Raw genomic sequence first — 23,812 nt, 5'->3', positions numbered from 1 at the left:
CCTCTATTCTTTTTATAAAACATAGCACCTGCTGGCCACATTATGACATGCGTACAACTGGCAGCTAATATACTTCACAAGTTGAGTTTTTTGCTTACCTAAGAGTTACTTGTATTTGATTCCAATCTACTTATGTCTATTGTTTGAGTAGGAAAAGAGGATTGTTTCTTTAATACTAAGTTGTACACCTTAGAAAGACTTACTGAAGATAATGATTTAACTGTTGTTTAAATTAGTAGTAAAAAGGGGTGCCTGCGTGGCTCAATCAATTGAGTGTCTGACTTCAGCTCTGGTAATAATCTCATGGCTCAGATTTTGAGCCCAGCATCAGGCTGTCTGCTGTCAGCACAGAGACCACTTCAGATCTTCTGTCCCCCTCTTTCTTGGCCCCTCTCCCACTCTCTTGTTCTCTTTGTCTCTCAAAAATAAAATAAACATTAAAATTAGTAGTAAAAAAAAAATTAAAAGATTAGGAAATTTTGAGAAACACTAAACTTGCTTTGCAAATGTCTGTAACTTTTTTGGTTCCACTATAAAGAAACTGAAACTGGACATTATAGGTGATCGTTACAGGTGTGCTTTATGCAAGGAAGAAAAAAAAACTTAGTGAAACCTCTGTACTCAAAAGGTCTTGTACCTACAACAAGACTGGCAGACAATTGTATGTTTTAGGTCTTCAGTTAAAAGGCAGTGTTTAAAATGTGTATTTATACACAACACAAATTTTGTTGTTGTTATTCTTTACATTAATAGACTTTGATTAACTGACTGCTACTCCCCTGATCACAGTAGGGAAGAAATTTTACTGTACTAGAAATGAGAACATTTCTCTGGGTGTATTTTAACTGATCTCTTTAGAGTGATTTCTTGCTCGGCATACTTACCAAGTGAATGTTTGCATTTACCCAAAACAAATGAAAGCTTGTCGTTTAATGTACACAGCAGCTTCATTGTAATAACCAAAAACTGGAAACAAAACCCAATATCCACCAACAACTGAATTGGATAAATAAATTATAGTATATCTGTACAATGGAATACTATTAAGAAATAAAAGGAAAGTACTATTGTCACATACAGCAATATGGATGAATCTCAAATACACTGAGGGAAGCCACATTAAAGGAGAGTACATAGGGGCACCTGAGTGGCTCAGTTGGTTAAGTGTCCAACTTCAGCTCAGGCCATGATCTCATGGTTCGTGGGTTCAGGCCCTGTGTTGGACTCTGTGCTGACAGCTCAAAGCCTGGAGCCTGCTGTGGATTCTGTGTTTGCCTCTCTCTCTCTGCCCCTCCTCTCCTCACACTCTTCTCCCCCTCCCCTCAAAAATAAACATCAAAAAACAGTATTTTAAAAGAAGAGTACATGATCTGTGATTGCATTTACATGAAATTCGTAAAAATACAAGCTAATCTGTAGTGACAAATTGCGTATCACTGCTTGCCCAGGTACCTGGAATGGAGTGTTAGAGGACCAAAAGGGAGGCATTATAACAGGGAAACTTTTCTAGGAATGAATGGTAGATTCATTATCTGGATAGTGTTCATGATTTCATGGGCACATACATATGTTAAAACTTAACAAATTTTGTATTATAGGTCAGTTATATTGCAATAGAAGTGAAAAATTCCAACAGAGCTTAGTGTTCATCTATTTCAAATCTTTTTTAAAAAAAGAGATTTGTGTATGTGTGTGTGTAGTTCCATTAGTTTAATTTTGCTTTTGTTTCCCTTACCTGAAGAAACATAAAAATAAAAAACTGCTGCACCACAAAGGAAACTATCAACAAAACAACAAGGCAACCTATTGAATGAGAGAAAATACTTCCAAATGACATATCTGGTATAGTGTTAGTATTCAAAATATATAAAGACCTTACACAAGTCAACACCAAAAAACCCAAATAATCTGATTTAAAAATAGGCAGGGGACCTGAACAAACATTTTTCCAAAGAGGATACACAAATGGCCAATAGATTCATGAAAAGATACTCAACATCACTCATTATCAGGGAAATGCTAATTAAAACCACAATGACAGAGCACCTCCTACTTGTCAGAATGGCTAAAATCAAAACCACAAGAAACAGCTAGTATTGGTGAGAATGTAGAGAAAAGGGAACCCTTGTGCACTGTTGGTGGGAATGCAAATTTGTGCAGCCATTGAGGAAAACAGTATGGAGGTTCCTCAAAAAATTAAAAATATAATTACACTATGAGCCAGTAATTCCACTACTGAGTATTCACCCAGAGAAAACAAAAACACTAATTTGGAGGGACAGTTTTATCCCTGCATTTATTGCAGCATTGTTTACAGTAGTGAAGATATAGAAACAACCAAGTGTCCATTAAGAGATGAATGCATAAAGAAGATACCAGAAGATACACACATACCNCCTGTTTCAGTCTGTGACTCCCTCTCTCTCTGACCCTCCCCTGTTCACGCTGTCTCTCTCTCTCCCCTAGAAATAAATAAAACATTAAAAAAAAATGAAATCTTGCCATTTGCAACAATATGGGTGGACCTAGAGGGTATAATACTAATTGAAGTAAGTCAAAGAAAGAAAAATACCATGTAATTTCTGCTCATATGTAGATTTTAAGCAAATAAAAAAAAGACAAAACAGACTATTAAATACGGAGAATAAACTAGTAGTTGCCAGAGGAGAAGTTTGTGGGGGGATGAGTGAAATAAGTAAAGGATAGTAAGCATACACCTACCATGATGAAGACTGAGTAATGATAGAATTGTTGAATCATCATATTGTATACCTAAACTAATGTAACACTGTATGTTAATTTCACTTGAGAATAATAAAAAATAGCAAAACAAAAACAGGCTTTTGTTTAAGTCATTGTGAAAGCCAGTGATTAATTTTGGTAATGTGAATTTTTTGGCTTTAGATTTAAAGTGACCTAGAAAAGTAAGAAACAGGATATGCTNACAGGCACCCCCCCCCCCCCCCTTATAGAAGTATGAAGCAGAATAAATGCAGAGTAAAGTGAATTGAGATGAGGAGTAAAATGTCTAAAAGCACGTGCATTTCTTATTTTTTTCCATAAATTTCTCACATTTGTTTATACCTCAGCTTGTTCTACAGAATTTGAGGTAACTTACAATAAAAGCACATAGAATAGCCAAAGAGAGAATAATTAATTAAAGTCAAAATCAGAAATTGCCCGTAAAAAATTTCTGGCCCCTGTTTTCCATAGTCCTTCCTGAAACTTCTGTGGAACATGAAATAAACCAGAAGGAACCTTGGGTCGGAGTTCTAAATAGATTGCACAAATTAATAGTGAGGTTTCTTCCTTGGTCACATAAAGTCAGAAATAAAATTTACTGTATCCTCTTGTCTTTTATGTCCATGAATGCTTAAAAATGAAGTGGAAGTTTAATGGTCAGCTTTTAAATTGTTTCTTAAAACAAACGTGATTTTAGAGCAATGGGTTTTTTTAAACGTCAGTTATGTGGAAGTACTGATTAGTACCTCAGAAATCAAATTCCATGCTAGAGTTACATACTGACTTTGATAGCAAATGTTAATACACACACACAAATTTATTAGGTACTCTGTGTATTCACTACAGGTATAAGAGTGTTAAGCATATCTTTTTTTTAAGTGCATGCAAAATCCTCTCTGTATTGTATTGAGTCATTTTACTTAACACCTATGAAGAAGTAATAGTGAAAGGTATTATTATTTAAAGCTACACAGATTTTCCCAAGATTTTGTAACACTATTAAATGTGACCCTTATGTTTGTTTACCACTATATGCATGTGTTTTGGATTTTGCTTTATAACTAATAGACTGTTTTTGGGGGTATTTTACATTTGTAGAAAAAAATAAGTGAAAAGTACAGAGAATTTCCATATACCTCTTTATCACCGACGCCCAGTTTCCCCTATTATTAACATTTTGCATTAGTGTGGTACATTTATCACAATTCATAAGTGAATATTAATACATTGTTATTAACTAAAGTCCATAGTTTTCATTAGGGTTCACTCTTCTAGTTGTACATTCTGTTGGTTTTGACAAATGTATAATGACACATACTCATATTACAGGATCATGCAGATTAGTTTCACTGCACTAAAAATCATCTGTGCTCTGCCTACTCATCCCTACTTCCCTTCCCCTGAGTTCCTGTCAGTCACCCCTTTCTACTTTCTCTACCATATTGTCTTTTTCAGAATGCCTTATAGTTGGAATTCTGAAGTATGTAGTCTTTTCAGTTTGGCATCTTTGTCTTAATGATGTACGTTTAAGATCTCTCCAGGTCTTTTCATCGTTAACATTCATTTTCTGGATATACCAGTTTGTTTATCCAATCAGCTATTGAAGGACATTTTGATTGCTTTCAACTTTTGGCAGTTGTAAATAAAGATGTTGTAAATGTCCCCGTGAAGATTTTTGAGTGGATATGTTTTCAGTTCCTTTGGGTAATTACCAAGGAGGTTCGTTGCTGGATCATATGGTAAGAGTATGTTTAGATTTGTAGCAAAACTACCCACTGCCAAACCGCTTTCCAAAGTGGCTCTGCTCTCTACCAGCAATGAATGAGAGTTCTTGTTGCTTCACATCCTTACCAGCGTTTGATGTTGTCCATGTTGGATTTCAGCCATTCTAATATGTATAGTGGTGTCACATTGCTTTAATTTGCAGTTCCCTAATGACATACAGTGTGGATCATCTTTTCATATGGTTCCTTGTCATCTGGATCTTCTTTGGTGAGGTGTCTAACTTCAACTGGGCTGTTTATTTTCTTATTGTTCAGTTTTAAGCATTCTTGTATTTTTTGAGGAAAAAGTCATTTAATGGATGTATCTTTTGTAAATATTTTCTCTGGTTCTGTGGCTTGTCTTCTCATTCTCTTGACAGTGTTTTTCACAGAACAGAAGCTTTTAATTTTAATTAAGTACAGCTTACTGATATTTTTCTTTCATGGATCATGCCTTTGGTGTTGTACCTAAAGAGTCTTCACTATATCCAAGGTCATCTGAATTTTCTTCTGTGTTATCTTCTAGGAGTTTTATAGTTTTGCATTTTACATTTAGTCTGTGATTCATTTTACTAAATTTTTGTGAAAGTTAAGGTCTGTGTCTAGATTGATTTTTTTTTTCTTTTACATGTAGATGTCCGGTTGTTCCAGCACCGTTTGTTGAAAAGACTGTCCTTTCTCCATTCAGTTATTTTTGTTGTCCTGTCAAAGATGAGTTGACTGTATTTATGTGGGTCTATTTCTGCACTCTTTTCTGTCCCTTGCCTACTTTTCAGCTAGTAGCACATGGCTAAGTATTGTAGCTTTATTTTAAGTTGTAAAATCAGGTATTGTCAGTCCTCCCATCTGTTTTCTTCTCCTTCAATATTGTTTTGGCTATTCTGGGTCTTTCTTGTCTCCATATAAACCTTAAAATGAATTTGTTGATGGGGCGCCTGGGTGGCTTAGTCGGTTGAGCGTCCGACTTTCGCTTAGGTCATGATCTCTCGGTTCGTGGGTTCGAGCCCTGCGTCGGGCTCTGTGCTGACTGCCAGCTCGGAGCCTGGAGCCTGTTTCAGAGTCTGTGTCTCCCTCTCTCTCTGACCCTCCCCTGCTCATGCTGTCTCTCTCTCTCTCTCTCTCCTAGAAATAAATAAAAAAATATTTTAAAAAAATGAATTTGTTGATAGCCACAAGACAACTTGCTGGTAGTTTAATGGAGATTGTGTTGAATCTATAGGTCAAGTTGGGAAGAACATGGACTATCTCTCCATGTATTTAGTTCTTTGATTTTTTAAATCAGAGTTTTGTAGTTTTCCTCATACAGATCTTGTATGTATTTTGTTAGATTTATAGTTATTTCATTTACTTATGTTTTAGTACTAATGAAAATATTTTTGCTTAATTTCTGATTTCAGTTGTTCATTACTAGCTTATCAGAATGCAGTTGGCTTGTGTATATTAACCTTGCATCCTGCAACTTTTCTATAATCACTTATTAGTTTCTAGAGTTTTTGTTGCTGTTTGTTTGGGTATTTTCTACATAGACAAGCATGTCATCTGTGAACAAAAACAGATTTATATTTTCCTTCCCAGTCCTTAAATTCCTTCTATCTCCTTTTCTTTGTTAGTTGCATTAGCTAGGACCTCCATTATGATGTTGGAAAAGTGCAAGAGGGGACATCCTTGCCTTTTTCTTACTAGAGACATTGACTTTTCATTATTAACCTTGTATCATGCAACTTTGCTATAGTTGCTTATTAGTTCCAGAAATTTTTTTTTTTTTTTGAAATTTTCCACTTTGACGATTGTGTCATCTACAAATGAAGACAGTTTTTTTTTCTTCATTCCCAATCTCTATATCTTTGATTTCCTTCTCTTATTTATTGCATCGGCTAGGGCTTCCAGTACAGTGTTAAATAGTAGTTTGAGAGGGGGCATCCTTGACTCATTCCTGATCTTAGCAGGAAAGCATCTAGTTTCTCATTATTTGCATTCTGTTTCCTAAAAGAGATTGCAGAGAATTGTTAAATTTTTCCCTTAAAAAGTTAGTAGAATTAACTAGTGAACCTACCTAGATCTTATGCTTTCTGCTTTGGAAGAGTATTCACTATTGATCAATTTCTTTAATCGATACAGACCTATTCAAATTATCTATTTTAGTGAGTTTTGGTGGACTGTGTCTTTTAAAGAAGTAGCTCGTTTCATGTAGACTGCCAGGTTTGTGGGAATAGAGCTGTTCAAAATACTTATTCATTAGCCTGATGATGTCATAGGATCAGTAATAATAGCTTGTCTTTTATTTGTGACATTTTTCATTTGTGTTTTCTCTCCTTTTTTCTTAGTTATCCTAGCTAGATATTTAACAATTTTATTGATCTTTTTGAAGAGCCAGCTTTTGGTTCTATTGATTTTCTCTGTTGATTTCTTGTTTATAATTTCATTGATTTCTGCTCTAATTTTTATTACTTCTTCTTACTTAAATTTGGTTTTATTTTTCTGGGTATATATTTTAAGAGTTCAACACACTGTTGGTATAAATTAAAACTAAATGCTTCTGAGAATTATAGTAAAATAAGGCTTATAGTTTATAAATGCCATGTAAATATTTTTCCAGAAATATTAACAAATCAATTTTTAGGGTTCATTTTAATAAGGTTGGTAATGTTTTTATTGTTAATACTTTTCATATAAATCTATAAAGATTGCTTCATGTACATTTAATTTTTTTATTATATAGAATACTTTAGTCAGAATTCATTTTCAGGAGTCATTAGACAGTATAATTCGTAGATTAAAGTTGCATCTGTATTCTAAAACAGATTTAAAGCAGCTTTCACAAATAGCACATAGAACAAAAATAATGAAATAAAAACTGAGAATAATTGCTATATAGTTATAATGATAATTCTCAAATTTGGCTTTGAATTTTCAGGCAACCAAGATTAAAAGATGTAATTAAGTTTAAAAAACAACAGAAAGAGAATTCTTTTTTTATTCTTTTTTTCTTTTAATATTTATTTATTTATTTATTTATTTATTTACTTATTTTAAGTAAGCTCTGCTCCCAGTGTGGGGCTTGAACTTATCCACAGATCAAGAGACACATGCTCTACTGACTGAGCTAGCCAGGCACCCCTTGAATTGTTTTTATTTATTTAAGTAGTATAGTTTTTATTCTAAGAGAAGTGTTGCTTAGCATCATAGTACAAAATACATTGTTCATGCTGGGCATTATCTAGAATAAATTGAGTGATATAATGATACAGCATATTGTTATCAGTTTTACACTCAGATTTTATATAGTAACTTTAATGAAAGTCAAAGGTGTAATACTAAAATAAAATTCAGTGAGGGTGTTTTGTGAGTTTCCAATGTAGAGTTTATAGTGTCTAGAATGGAAAGATTGCATATTCTTTAAGTATTATGTTACTACTTTATTTAGTTGATCTTTTGGTAGGGGGTTAGATAAGCAGAGAAGTTGAAATTATATACTCTGACTTGGACCTAAAATGCTAGAAATTCAGTGAGATTGGTTGAGAGAAAAATGCATCTGTTTAGAAATAAGATAAACAAGTAATAAAATTGATAGCCTGTTGTAAAAATTGAAGATCCTAACCAGGTTCCTCACCCTGACAGTGCAGTGTCCATCACTGCATAGAAATGAGGTAGAAGTATAAGGATGAATTTTGTTCAAGATTTCTTATTCGCTCTGTCATATGAACAAGTACTCCGGAGTAAATATATTCATCCACCTGTGTTATAGAAGACCTTCAAATACAGTTTAATGTATTATCTGGTTTTTGCACCACATAATTTTTTACGATGGCAAATCATTCAAACCTACCAGTATGAAGTGTAGCAAAATGCACACCTAGATAACGGAAAATAAATTAACATGCTATTTTGTAATATTATAAAAAGCACTTGAGATTTGGAGAATTCCAGTTATCTTGCAGGGAGGGCACAAGGCACACAATAATAAATAAATAGTAACAAGGAGTTCATATTCCAGTGACCAACAACTGCAGACTGTTATAATACAGTGTATGAGTGCTGCCACCTGGCGGATGAAATATGTAAATACAGCTCTAAAAATGAAAGGGATTAAACAGGTGAAGAAGAAAGAACAGGAAAAGCTGGGGTATAAATGATCTTCAACTTAGGCATAGGTTATATCCTAAAAATACAGTTCAAAGTTTATTTTAGCTTAGGCTGTGCTTTAGTGTAGGTAAAATGTGATAGATCCTTGTCCTACAAACCATATTTAATTTATTATGTAGAATATTCCTAGTATTGTCTTTCAACAGAGAAGAGCGTATCATCCCTTTTCTCTCCTGTGAGAAGTAGGAGAGGAATATTGAGATTCTTAATAGTAAAAAGAATTATAACTCTAATCCCTTTTTGCCTTTACTTTCACTGCTGACTTGTGCTAGGGGATAGAATTGGGGCTTGAAAAAGAGGGAAGGTCAAGAAATACGATTCTAGACTTTGTCATCAACCACTCATAGACTGAGGTAAGAAATGAGAATTGTAGCTAGCAGTGAGTAGGGAGTACCAGAATGGTCATGTTGGTAGCTGGAATGTACAGAAGAATGGTTAAGAGAAGGAAAAATCCCTTGCAGTTGTAGGAAAGAGAAAGAAATTCATTGCATGCCCTGTGTAGGTCATCTGACAAATGTCGGTAATGGATTTTCAAAAGAGAAAGTATGCATACCACTTGTACATCGCAGATGACTCTGAAGAGTTCTCCATTATTGTGAATGAAGGGACAAGCTAGTTTTTAAAAGGGCTCCCCTTTGTTCTTTTCAATCCAGTAGGCTTTCGTAGTCAAAAAAGTTATGTGTGGGGGTTATGTTAATATAAATGTTGAGGTAGTATACTAAAAAGTAAAAGACGTCAGCCTGATTTTTTAATTTCTCTGAAATTGGGAGAAAAACACTAGGATTTTTTAAAAATCACATTCCTCCCTTAGCCCTTTTAAAGAGACTTTTAAGAAATTCATGGCTTTCAGATTATGTTCACTAGATAAAAGTTGTATTCCATGCGTAGTCCTCTGGGTCTCTGTAATATTCCTTTCTTACTGTTTATTCTTGATATTTATTGAAGTTACCAAAAATCTGTTTATTATCTTGACCTTATTACTTTGTTTTATATTTTTAATTTGTTTTTTATGTAACTATTGTTATCCAAATTGTGTTCTCCTTTGAACTCATATAAGAATAATTAATCTTTGGGATTACAGAAATTGTTTCTCTTAGTATTTTCCTTTACTTTAAGAGATTGAGAAAGAACTTCTAGATATTATATATCTGGCCAAAATAACCTTTTGCCACATATACATATATTATGTGTATTACAAAAAAAAAACCCAAATATGTACTAATTGACAAATATACTTTCTTTCATAAAGCATATACAAAAGAAGCAATAAATTATACTTGAGGAAAATATAATTTTCCCTACTCTTTATCTGTGGTGTACATTGGAGTCTGACCTGGATTTGAATCTCAACTCTCTACTACTTCTACTCTGGTAACCTTGAATAAATATATGTTTCTGTGTGTCTGTTTCTTCATCTTTAAAATGGGACTAATAATTCCTAGTTCACAGTGTTACTTTGGAGAATTAAATGACATTATCTAAGTTAGTAGTTTTCAAACACTGTTCTCTGGCACCCTAGATCACTATAGAGGCATTTAATGGGTCACTTGTATCTATTTTATGTTTAGGGTTCTGCAGAAGATTTGATTTGAGAAAGAGGGTCCTGAGGTTCTCTGTTTAAAAACATTTGAAAGTGATAGCTGTAAGTAAAGTGCCTTGCATAAATAGATCCTGAACATATACTAGTTCTCTTATGCAAGTTAGAAAATCTCCACTCTTTTCTCTCCTTCATGGGAATCAGTATATTGAAATGCTAAGTTACTTTTCTTTCATGCTTTATCAAGGTATAGTTCACATACCATACAGTTAACTTGTCTAAAGTGTACAGTTCAGTGTTTTTTGTAGTATAGTTACAGCATTCACAACCAAAATGTACTTTTATAACATTTTCATCACCTCCAAAAGAAACTCCCTACTCACTAGCAATTAAACTAACACTTTTAGATTCTATTTACATTGCTTATTAGAAATTTAAGTGTGAATAAGTTAATACATGAAGACAGAGCAAAATGAATCTAATGTCTGTAGCACAAAAATCAGTGAACAATGTTTGTTCTTTCTGCAGGTACAGACATTATATAGTCCACTGTGGCATTTAACCTACTTAATTTTACATATTAAATCAGTAAAGACTGGATTCTTTACATTTTTCACTCCTAGAAGTTCATTCATCTACTTTCATGTCTTCTAAAGATGACTACTTGATCTGTATACGTCCTGCTTTTAATTGAGAAATTCAATAAAGACCTTGTCAAGTACTTGTTATGAGCTATGTTACATTCCTAGGGTTAAATGACTAAACACAGTCTAGGGAATTTACCGTTTTAGAAGAGTAGCATGTAAACAAAGGAGAGTAATATAGTGTGAAGATTGTTATCATGGAGAGGTGTGTAAAATGCTGATGGTACACATTTAAGGCAGTAATAAATTCTTCCAGCCAAAAAGGAGATTGATGGAGTAGAAGGGGGAAAAGAATAGAGATTAAAAAGACTTGCAAGGAGCTGGTCCCTAAAGAATAAGTAGAATTCAGTGCTCAGGTAATAGAAGAGGAATATATTCTTAAGCTAAGAGAATAACCCAAGCTTATACCTAGAGGACGGCAGGTATACAGTGTTTAATGAGAAGTCATTGAGGTATTTGATGTGACTAAGTGAATAGTGGTGGGTGAAACAAAAGGTTGGCTAGAGCAGATCTTGAGGGCCTGGAAGTCAGTTTAACACCTTATTTTATATCTTCCACCCCCTACTCTCTTTCCAGGCTTTACTCTAGAGATAATTAGCCTTTACCAGTCTCATATTTAGTTCACGTTAATATAGCTTCTACTACCATCATTTTAGTTCCCCTGTAGTTGTCTTTGACTTTTTTCACTATTTTGATTCCCATATCCATTCACATGTTAATTATTAAATGTGTCTCTTTCTTTCTGTTCCCACAGCCACTACCATGGTCTCTTTCCTAGGATCTCTTTTCCATTCGTTTTTGTCCTTTTTTGATATTAAATTTTTCCATTCCTAGGACTTCACCTCTTCATCTGTAGTATTCAGAGTAACATTACACAGTAGCGAAAATAGTTCCTGTATCAGGGAGTCTGAAGAATATGAAGGACTGAAGGGTTTATAAAAAAGGAAAATCTTTAGAGAGTTTATTATACTTTTACAAGAGTTGACTGACGAGAATTATCTGTGTACTGATGTAGAATATATTGTTGAGTTAAAGCAAGGAACAAAAGAGTATAGTATATTCCTTTTGTGTCAGAAAGCAGATGGATATTAGGATATAGACCCTGTTTGCTTACATTTTGCATAAAAGAACTAGACGACTGTAGAGGAAATAATTGAAGTAAATATCCATAGGAATAGGGGTAGAAGAGAACAAGGGTGAGGACAGGTCTCAAAATACCTTTTTATGTTGTTTTGATTTTTAAAGTATTTCAGCTGTATAAAACTGGCCTTGTGTGCCACTGTGGGGGAGTGGGATTGAGGAACTCTGATTTTCTGTGGCCTTATATATGAAATCACTCCTTAGCCTGCCATTCAGACTTCTCCACTGTGCCATGCTCTGATCCCTTTCACTGAAATGAACTCTATTCCTGTCCCAAGTCACTTTGAAATCTCAAGTAAAAATTCGTCACTTCCTTCTCTACAATTGGTTAAATGTTTATTTTGTTCTGTCATCTTAGCTCAATATATTTATGTTCTGTGTTTATATTTTGGTTCTTCATTGGTATCTCTGAGAATTCTAATTTATTTCATGAACGGTTCCTACTCTCAGATTCTTAACACTTCCAATAGAAATCATGTTCTTTTCTCTTCTGTATTATTGGAGCATAATTTAGTAGATGATAGTGATAATTTGTATTTACTTTGGAGGATTCTAACATTTTAAGTTCCTTTGGATAATTCTAATAACTTTTAAATCAGAAAAGGTATCCTATAGGAAAGCTAACTTTGACTACCTTTTCATTACCTAAAATTTCAGAGTATTAAGTAGGAAAATTAATGAAGAAGTTAGCTTTATTTAAAAACCACTGAAAATAATTTAATAAGGGTAATTTTCCGTCCAGTTTAAGTTGAAAATGTGTGGATTCGTGCACTAAAAAAGTAAACATAACATGACCACCTAACATTAATTTGCATGGAATACAATGATTTATTTGCTAGTTACTAATAAATACAGTAATTGATATTGGTGTGATTTTTATCTTTGCTAATATATATATATGACATGCAGAGTTAATTCTGAATTTATAAGTCAGATATGGTGAAATAGTCAATCTGTAATTTTTTAAACTAAGTGTATGATCAGAAGTAAGAAACTTGAAAATAAATTCATTCAGTAAATGAAAACTTGTTTTTAAAAACTGATCATAGAAAATAGAAACTTGTAAGCTGAAAGGCCCCTAGTATGTCTTTATTACTTGATGTAGTCTAATCTAATATTTATTTTGAAACAGGCAAGAAAACTAGATGTATATTTTGAATATGAAGAAAAAATAATGAGCAAAACTACTCTGGATAAGTCTCTTCTAGATATAATATCAGACCCTGATGGTATGTACCATAATTTGAGGTTAATGTTAAGTTTCACAGCTGATGCATCCAGCATGTTCAGTATAAGTAAAAGCTGAATAGAATTATTATTTTTCTGGTAATCCATGCCAATAATGAGAATATTAAATGAGCTATTTATTCTTGAGAAGTTTGTAGCATAGCAGTTCCTGAAGTGGGGAAATGATTTGCATTTTATTTCACTGAACTTCTCTTTGATGGTATTTAAGAACTTGGTACTTTCATTTATTTAAAGCGCTATATCTGGAAGAAAAATAAAGTGATATATCTCAAATTCTGCTGAGTTTAGGAAGACTTGGAAGTATAACATTCAAAGCATGTGTCTCTAAATGATACACTTTCTAATTACTTTGATTTAACCCTAAAGAGTATCTTAAAAAGATATATCTAAAACTGAATTCTGTTTTAAGTATTTAGTGAATTTGCTTTTAAAGAAACTCCTTAATCAACCCCTTTCATATTTACATTTAACTAAAGATTTGTGTGTTAGATTTTCTTAAAACAAGATATGACTCTTTTGTACTTAGAAAATGGGTTTTAATTATTCCTTTCAATTATAATGATCATGGGATCTACATAGGTTTTATCCTCTAAAATTATCTAAACCCTAGAGACTTGGTGATAATTTCAGAATAATTTTCAATTCAAATCTAAGTGAACTGCTTTTCCAACATGAATAAAAAGTATATAAGCTATTCAGCTTATATTTTGCATACAAGTTATCTAGCTGAATGATGATGGTTTTTGAGTTAGACTCTGGTATAACTTTTAGACTTTATTCCAAATTGAAAACTAATAAATACCAAATTGTAATTAAAGATTCTTTTCCCAGAAACTTCTAAGAAACTTTAGGTATTGCTCACACTTTTAAGAAGCTAGATTTGTAGTGAGAACATAGTATTTTTGGAGGTATTTGCACTTTACAATGAAAAAATGCAAAATATATAAGCCCATCATTTCAGAGCTTTTCCTTATTATTTATAATAAGTTTTGAGTAAAGTTGAAGCAAATAATAATATCTTAAAAAACAATCAGAACCTTTCTCTTTTCTTTCCCTTTAGTTTCTCAGTTTATTTTTAAGGACATTAACTATGAGAGAACAAGGTAGGCAATCATGTAAAGTCGAAGTCTGGTGCCACTTTAGCACAAAACAAGTTGTTGGAACCCAAGCAGGGTGAGAAGGGCATCCACATGTGGGATACAGGAAAGGTTGGTGAAATACCATGAAGCATCAGAGTCCCAGTGAATTGAGCAGAGAATCCACATGTGAAAGCATGGGCTGTAAGAGCCCTAACAGATTGAGGAGGGTGACCATACACAGTAGCAACCCAGCATCAGCCCAAGTGGGGTGAGAAGTGTGGCCAGGCATGTGAGCAAGTCTGTTGTAGGGAACCAGAGCCCAAATGGAGTGAGAAGGCATCCATACAGGCAAGGGGTTGGCTGCAGAGATAGGATAAATAAGTATATATGTCAGATGGTACAAATGGCACCAGGTTTCCTCTTGTCAGAGAAGGAATTTATAAATATAGAAAGGCAGAAAATTATGAGCTATGTAATGTGGGGTTGGAATTGGAAGTATTGTAGAGTTTGTGTTTTCACTATATATTTGTCAGATACAGAAATAAATATAGATAACGTGTGTGTACATATATATGTGTGTGTGTGTGTGTATATATATGTATGTATTCATTCAACTGAGCAGGGCTGGGAGCAGCAGTGCCCCAGTGTTAAGATTTTAGCTTATAAATACCATTTTCTACTAGGACTCGGAGAAGTAGTTGATTCCAGGGCTGAGGTAAAAAAAGAAAGTACAAAATGAACCTGGAACATTTTGTTTTGTCAGAAAACAAGTACTCAGAAAGTGATGAGACAAGTCAAAAGGCCCCAGAAGTCAGCTTGAAGAGGCCCCCAGTGGGTAGNATTGGGATATGTCAAAAGAACACAGGAGCCAGCCTGAAGGGACTCCCACTGATCAAATACAGGACAATATGAACATCAAAATAAATAATGATAACAGATAAAAACCCATATATATGTATGTATATATATTCATATATACATATATATATGAATGAATGAAATAAGAAGACATGAATCCAAAGAGATATAATAATAAATGAATAAATAGAAATTTTCCAGAATAGTTTCAGATTACCTGTCTACAAAATACTTGTTAATTACAAAGAGAAAAAAACTAACTTTTTAGTGGAGAGAAGCATGATAGATCCCTTATTAAGTAATCACAGTGTGTACATAATCAGTAATGTGGATACTGAAATAATGCCCCACCCAGGGGATACAAGACAAAAAATACAGTATTCTTTTGTGATATTTCTGCCAAAGACATATAACTTGAATCTGATCATGAGGAACCAATAAACAAAAAATGCTGCCTGTAATCTTCAAAAACACCAAGGCCACGCAAGTCAAGGGAAGACTGAGGAGCTGTCTACATACAGAAGACAGCTGTATGTAATGCCTGACCGCTGTATTTACCACATGATTCTGAAATTGATCCTTTTGTCATAAAGAATGATATAGAGACAAACAGCAAAACCTGAAATGTCATCTGAGGATTAGATGTTACTAATATATTAATGCTAATATTTCTGATTTTGATAGTTACTATATTGAGCTTATTATACTGGAGGATGTCTGATGTTTGGGAGTAATGGGACAGCAGGTCACCTACTTCCTCTCAAATTGTTGAGAGAGAAAAAAAGCTTTATGAATTCTAGTTAAAACTTTTTCTAAGACCTATCAGAGCACTCAGTGAGGAAACTGACTTTAAATTGGAAACAGGGGCACCTGGGAGGCTCAGTCGGTTGAGCGTCTGACTCTTGGTTTTGGCTCAGCTCATGATCTTATGGCTTTGTGGGTTCGAGCCCCACATCAGGCTCAGCACCAGCAGTGCAGAGCCTGCTTGGGATTCTTTCTCTCCTTCTCTTGCTGCTCCTGTCTCACTCGTGCTGTCTCTGTCTCAAAATAAATAAACATTTTTTAAAAATACATAAAATAAAATTGGAAACAGTTATAGTGGAAACTTAGGTGTGACAGGAGGATCCAGGCTGTTGTTGTAGAGTCCTAGAGTACTTGCTACAATTTGTAAAGGATACATTTTTATAATAACCAATTGATTCCTCGATGATTAATATCATCATAAGCATCAGGATGCTCTCCACTTCTTACCATCATCTGATTCTTAAAACCTGAGTAATTTCAGGAACATTTATTAACACTGTAGCAACTAAAAATATGTTTCTTCTCAAAGAAGAGTAGGAACTGTTCTCTAAGCAGGTAAGTGCCATCTTTTAGAAAGCCTATGGTAGATGCTGAGGGTATTAAAAATGGTAACATGGATCTGCGGGCCCCTAAAACTCAGAGGGGAGCCTTTCTCCTTTTTGGAGTGGTGGTCCCAAGAGCGTACAACAAGCCTGGTTGCTCTTTTTTCTCTTTGTCCTCTAGCTGCTTAGTCATAGTTGCAGGGAATGCACAATGGAACAGGATAACTAAAGCCAAAGCTTTCTGGCTGAAGTACCAAAAAGGGAAAGCCAAGGGAATTGGAAAGTACCAGGGAGATTGCAGAGAAGAAGGAGCTCAGGAAAGCAGGCTAATAAAGTTGTTTATGAATTCCTGGGCTCACCCCTAAGCTGCACATAGTGAATCTGATCCTAAACAATGTTCCTAAGACTAAGAGTTGAAGGGCTATATGATTTCCCAGTTTCCACACTGGCCACTAGATGGTTGGACAGATCCCAGTAGCACTGCAGGTTTTGAAAATAGAAATCGATGATGGAACCACAACCCACAGATAGCCAGCCAGACTAACTACCTGCTTAAACAAAAATAGCAGCTTTCTCCTAGGATTTAAACAAGACCCTGAATTTCATAACCTAATAATCAGTGTCCAAGATACAGTATTTATTTGTAAACATCAGAACTTTGGAGAACCCATCATTGATCTTTATTACCATTCTTTGTCATATTCAGGGAGTTAAGGATAATTTGAGAATGGTTATCTGGATTCTAAACCATATTTAAAAATTGATGGTTCATTAGTCACATTTTGAAAAAATTTTCCTAGTTTTTATTCTATAAGAAGTATAACAGTGCCAAGTTCTTGAGTATTAGGACACACTTTGAAATGAGAGTATGTATTGTTATTTGTTGGTGGTGAGTCTGTGACCAGTGCCTCATCACTTTGCACCAGTGTACACCCCGTAGCAGAGTGGAGAATGAAACTAGAGTTTCTCTGTAGTTTTGGGCTCTGGGTAATGGGAATAGCAGTTCAAACTCACTGCAAGCAAGAAATTTCTTTGATATCTTACATTTTGTATAGTTTCAGTCAAATATATTTTGCATAATACAATGGTGTTTATTTTAATTTAAGTATATTCTTTACTCAAATCTTATATAGTGATAGAATACCCTCGAGAAAGAGGAGACCTATATATTTTGTGGTCCCACCTTTGAGAAGTATATCATACTTAGGTTTCATATCCTAACACTTAGAATGACCATATAGCTGTTTCCCAGGACAGTCTCATTTTTATATTTGTTGCCTTTATATGATTAGTACTGACATCCTTTTTCCATTTCAGAAGTATACTGTTTTAGAATTGTATGATTATCCTACCTGTACCTTTCTTTCTGAGTTTATATCTAAAAGGTACATCTCTTACAGACATTTTGGAAGAGAGAATGGAGATACTCCTATATCCCATTCCTTTACAACATTTAATCTTTTTCCATATCTGTATTTTACTTAGTCATAATTAACGTGCCTATAACCTTGAATCAAGAACCACATTTTATCTCATCATATTTATATATGGCTTAAATTTTTTATATATGCCTTAAATATTATAATCATGCTTATATATGCCTTAAATTTTATAGTCAACTTGTGTTGACTATAACACTTAACCAGAATTCTGAAAGATTTTTTTTTCCCCCTATGTAGCAGGAACTCCAGAAGATAAAATGAGGCTGTTTCTTATTTATTATATAAGTGCACAGCAAGCACCCTCTGAGGTATGTCCTCTTTGTTCAGTTATTGGTAGAAGGGGAGATATTTGTTTGTTTCAAAAATGGAAGACAGATCACTGTGACCAAATAACTACCTCATTCCTTTCTTTAAAAAAAAAAAAAACAGTTTGGTAAGGCTGGTTCTATTTACTGCTGAGTTTTATAGCAATATTTATTGTCACCAAGAGAACTACCCATTCATGAAATGTCTGACCATTTTTAAGTTGTTAGAATATGAATTGAATTCAAGTGCCCAACATTCTTATTTCTGGAAGATAGCTATTATAAAATAAGTTAACCAAGTTTGCTATGCTTTTTGAAAGATTGGCCTTATTTCTTATTATGTGATAATCTTAAAAGCTCCATGTCTTTAAGCTATAGCCACTAATGCTTTCCCGTGAGTTTATCTTTAACCTAAAGTAAAAATATGGTAATATTTTAAGTTTATTTAAAAATTAATGTCCATTATAGAACATACCAAGTCAATTAGAGGAAAATAACCAAAATTCCAAAAAGCTATGTAAATATTATAATTTAATTAGATTACACTTCAGATTTATATCTGTCATATGATTCATATAAAAAATAAAATTGAGGGGTGCCTGGGTGGCTCACTCGGTTAAGCATCCAACTTCGGCTCAGATCATGATCTCATAGTCTGTGGGTTCGGGTCCTGCATCGGGCTCTGTGCTGACAGCTCAGAACCTGGAGCCTGCTTCACATTCTGTGTCTCCCTATCTGTCCCTCCCCTGTTCACTCTCTGTCTCTCAAAATAAAGACATTTCAAAAAAATTTTTTAAATAAAATAAAATTGAGAGATTTTTGTATTGCAGTCAAATAACTTTTATATCAATAAATGTCTCAAAATGAGAAAATGACAAATTTCCCTTTCTAGAAGATTTTTTTTCTCACTGGGAAAGTGGATTGTGGATAATTTTGTTCTTTTCTTTTTCTGTGATGGGCCATCAGTTGCTTTAGAAGAAAAAATATTTTAAGTATTTATAGGTAATTGACTTTGAAGGCAAATGGCAATTTTAGTGTCAGTGTTGTTGCCAGATTAGAGACCTGCTAACTCTCTGCTATTAACTCAGTAAAATTTTACTGGTGAGCAACAAGCATTAGAACTTTGGAGAAGATATATAGGATGACAAGGTAGTTATAAACTTCTTTCCTTTGCCGATAGCATGTATTTTTAGAAGTCTGATAGATCATAATGCATCTTTTTGTCAAAAATCTTTGGCATGTTAAATCAGTAAGCTAAACCCAGTGTTTGCTTTAGGCCAATTCTGCTTTATTCTGGGATACATCTTATACTTTAGTAAGAAAGTGTAGTTTTCTTTTTAGAAGCAACTCATACCTATATCTTAGGGGATTCTTACACATATATATGGCTTATGTATAAAAAGGCTTATAGCCTATTTATAATATTTTCTTCAGAATTTATGATTTTAAAACTTAGTTCAGTATTAATTTGACCATATTATTTTCGTTTATTTTTGATAAGGACTATGTCTTTTCATAAGTTTAAGCAATCATTAAGAGGCTTAAAGCAAATTATGACTCCTGATGTCAGCCTGGATAGCCTCAAAACTGCAAAGTAGTAAACCTCTCTGGTTGAAGGTGAGCTTTAAATTTCTGTCTTGTAAGGGGCCCTGGATGGCTCAGTAGGTTAAGTGTCCAAGTTCAGCTTAGGTCATGATCTCATGGTTGGTGAGTTCAAGCCCTGTGTCAGGCTCTGTGCTGACAGCTCGGAGCTTGGAGCCTGCTTCCAGCTCTGTGTGTCTCTCTCTCTGCCCCTCCCCTGCTCTTATTCTGTCTCTTTCTCCTTCAAAAATTAGTAAATATTAAAAAAATTTATCTTGTAAAAGTTTTATAATGGAGTCACTATCATGGTAGCCTCCTATAAATTATAGGAATTCAATTGGACTTACTCATCAGGAAACAAAAAGAGCAAGAAAGAGAAAACAACAGTTTAAAAAGTGTAGGACACCTGATTCTCAGTGCATTTGGACCACTGGAGTGCATATGAGAGGGAAAAACCTGAATCTGCATTTCCCCTCAGTCAGTGTCATGCCCCGTGTGCTTCTGGTTCTGAAATATTCTTGGTCAAGCCAAATGTTTCATTTAGTGCTTATCCTGAGGAAAGGCAACTTCAAAAGTGGAGAAAAAACTGACTCACTGAGGGATGACAGAGTACTGGATAGGTGATTTGGGAATCTATCAAAGGCAATTTTCATTAGATGTGATTTTTATCTCAGTGCTAACTTATATACTCAAAATATGATTCCATTATATTTGGGTGCCTGGAATTCAAACTCATGCCTTTCATCTAACTTTTTAATTCATAAAATAATAACAAAGTGGTCTTCTCTTTCACAAAAATAAAATTTTTTATATCGTTCTTTGCTTATTTCAGGCTGATTTGGAGCAATACAAAAAAGCATTAACTGATGCAGGATGCAACCTTAATCCCTTACAATATATCAAACAGTGGAAGTAAGTTTTATTTTCTTCTTATATAAGAGAGTACAATGGAAGTCCCAAGAAGATAAGAATGTTACTAAGAAAGTTGAACAGTGCCTTAGTAATTTTTTTTAATTTAATGACATAAATATTTCCCTATCTGGCCTTCCCTATCCATAATCTAAAATTACAAAAAATGGTGATGTCTTTTTTTCCTAGAGAAGTTGATATTTTCTTCCCTGATTCGGTAAGAATGATAAAGACTGAAATGTTTTGGGTCAACTGTCTCAAAAACATTAAAAGAAAATTTTAATTTCACTGATAGAGAAGTTCAGATGAACAGAGTGCATAGATATAGTAAAGTGCTGTTCCAAGGATACAGGCAGATTAATTGGTGAGCATATATTCTGCTATTAAAATATAAACTGTCACCATTTTGCTCGATGTATAAAAATAATTTTTTAAAAAAAATTCGCAGGGCCCCTGGGTGGCTCAGTCAGTTGAGCACTGACTTTCGCTTAGGTCATGATCTTACAGTTCATGAGTTCGAGCCCTGCGTCCGGCTCTCTGCTGACAGCTGAGAGCCTGGAGCCTGCTTCAGATCCTGTGTCTCCCTCTCTCTCTGCCCCTCCCCTGCTCATTTTCTGTCTCTCTCTCAAAAATAAAATAAAATAACTTAAAATTTTTTTTCTAAATCTTTACATACTTCTAAGGATTTATTCCAAAGAAATAATTGGAATTGTAAAATCTTAGAAGCAGCTAACTTAAATGTCGAACAGTAAGCATTTCCATAAGATACAATTGAAAATTAAAAATCATGTTGAGGAAAACTAATGACACTGGAAAATGTCTGTATATGATAGTGAAAAAATAGTTTACAACGATTAATTTCTCTCTTTGTGCCTAGGGACTCTTCTAGATTTTGGAAATATAATAGTGAACATGTGGAAGTCCCCTTCAGTCATTGAATTTACATTTGTGTGGAGGGGAAAATAAATCAACAAATAAGCCAACAAATGACAGAACAATATTAAATGATACTCAGTGATAAAAATAACACCGAGTGATAAGATCTTAACTTGGGAGTAAAAGTTAAATTTGTTGAGAAGATCACAAAAAGTCTCTGAGTAGGTGATATTTGAGCCAAAACTTAGATGACAGTTTTTACCTTATCATCTCTGTTATCCATCCATTTCTGTATGTGTATGTATATCTTAACACGTATCTATACACATACAATTACATAGCTTGACATTATATTAAAATGTTAATAGTGGGTAACTCCAGGTGGTAGAATTCCTTCCTTTCGTGTGCTTATCTTTATTTTCCAAATTTTTTACAACAAACCTTACTGTCAAAATATTTCTTAAAATGGGGTGCAGTGCCTGGTGGCTCAGTCAGTTAAGCATCTGACTATTGATTTCCACTCAGGTCACGATCTCAGTTTGGAGTCAAACCCCCATGTTGGGCCCTGTGCTGATAGTGTAAAGCCTGCTTGGAGTTCTTTCTCTCTCTCCTCTCTCTCTCCACTCTCCCTCTCTCCCAAAATTAATAAATAAACTTAAAAAATATTTCTTAAAATGATTGGTTGAAGACTACAATACTGAATATACTTTCCAAGCTCAACTGTATGCCAACTGTATGCAAACTGTATGCCAAGTTGTTAACAGTGGTTATCTCTGAGGTTTTAAGTTTGAGTACTTTTTCAAATATGTTTTTTTAATGATTTTATTTTTAATCTTTATTTATTTATTTATTATGAGTGAACAAGTGGTGGAGGAGCAGAGAGGGAGAGAGGTTCCCAAGCAGGCTACATGCCATCAGCACATGGAGCCCGACGCAGCGCTCAATCCCACAAACAGTGAGATCATGACCTGAGTAGAAATCAGGAGTCTGGCACTTAACCAACTGAGCCACCCAGGCACCCCTAGTATTTTATTGTTAAGTAATCTTCTACACCCAACATGAGGCTCAAACTTACAACCTAGAAATCAAGAACCATGCACACCAACAGAGCTAGTCAGGTGCCTCTTTTTGTTGTTGTTATTGTTGCTATTGTTTTCAAGTCATATCTACCATCAACGTAAGTGTGGAATTCATGACTCCAAGGTCAAGAGTTACATGCTCTATTGACTGAGCAAGCCAGGTGCCCTTGCTTTTTCAAATTTCTTTTTATTTGACTATGTTCTTGCAATAAGAAGAAAATATACAGTAGACCTCTGTTTAAAAAGAGAAACTGAAAACTACCTTTTCCAAATTTTTATAATATATACCTTTACACATTGAATGTGTGGCATATGTCGTTGTTCTTTACATTATGATTTGTGGGGAACTCCTTAAATCAAACATTTATTGTTATAAGAGTAAAGCCAGTCTTGGACATCATTTTATATGGTTATAAAGTATGTAATTTCTAGCATTTTTTTTCTAATTATAAGAGTAATACCAGCTTTTTGAAGAAAATTTTAGAAAACTCTGTTAGAAAGGAAATAAAAATTCACCTGTAATCTTATCATCCAGAGTCTACAATTAAACAGTAATGTATAGTTTTTTATATGTACATTACATTTTTTTATTTGAAATTATTATTATACAGTTTTATATTTTAGTTTTCTGTTAACTCATTTCACCAGTCCATTTTCTTAAATAATTATAGTGTTTCTTGGAGCACCTCGGTGGCTTAGTCAGTTGAATGTCCTCCTTTGGCTCAGGTCATGGTATCACAGTTGGTAAGCTTAAGCCCCAAGTTGGGCTTTGCACTGGAGAAGCCTCCTTGGGATTCTCTGCCTCCCTTTCTCTCTGCCCTTATCCTGCTTTCTCTCTCTCTCTCTCAAAAATAAATAAACATTTAAAAAAAAGGTTTTTTTAATAGTGTTCATTAAATTTTCTTCACTGGTACTATTTAGTGTTTGCATGATGTTTAACCATTAACAAATACCATTTTTTATTTAATTCTTTAATATTGTTTAGATATAGTTGATTATAGTGAAAAATAAATATTTGTTGAAGGCAGAAATTCTAGTCTACTTCTGAAAACATTTGATTTACATCCTCCTTTCTGAATAAGGTTGTGATTTTTGTATTTGGGATTTCTCTAATGGTATT

General features: G+C 34.0%; 1 protein-coding gene across 1 annotated transcript in view; it reads left to right on the top strand.

Moving 5' to 3' along the window:
* SCFD1 (sec1 family domain containing 1) overlaps window positions 1–23,812 on the top strand; it is a 97,961-nt gene that overhangs the window by 46,193 nt on the left and 27,956 nt on the right. Inside the window, exons 15-17 of the mRNA XM_077772741.1 lie at window positions 13,102–13,198; window positions 18,180–18,250; window positions 20,661–20,740. Coding sequence (XP_077628867.1) covers window positions 13,102–13,198; window positions 18,180–18,250; window positions 20,661–20,740 — 248 coding nt within the window. The remainder of the gene's footprint in view (window positions 1–13,101; window positions 13,199–18,179; window positions 18,251–20,660; window positions 20,741–23,812) is intronic.

Source organism: Crocuta crocuta, unplaced genomic scaffold (genome assembly GCF_008692635.1).
Source record: "Crocuta crocuta isolate KB4526 unplaced genomic scaffold, BGI_CrCroc_1.0 scaffold116, whole genome shotgun sequence".
NCBI classification, from domain to species: domain Eukaryota; kingdom Metazoa; phylum Chordata; class Mammalia; order Carnivora; family Hyaenidae; genus Crocuta; species Crocuta crocuta.
The sequence above is the reverse complement of the archived record's forward strand: the minus strand, read 5'-3'. Positions and strand labels throughout refer to the sequence as shown.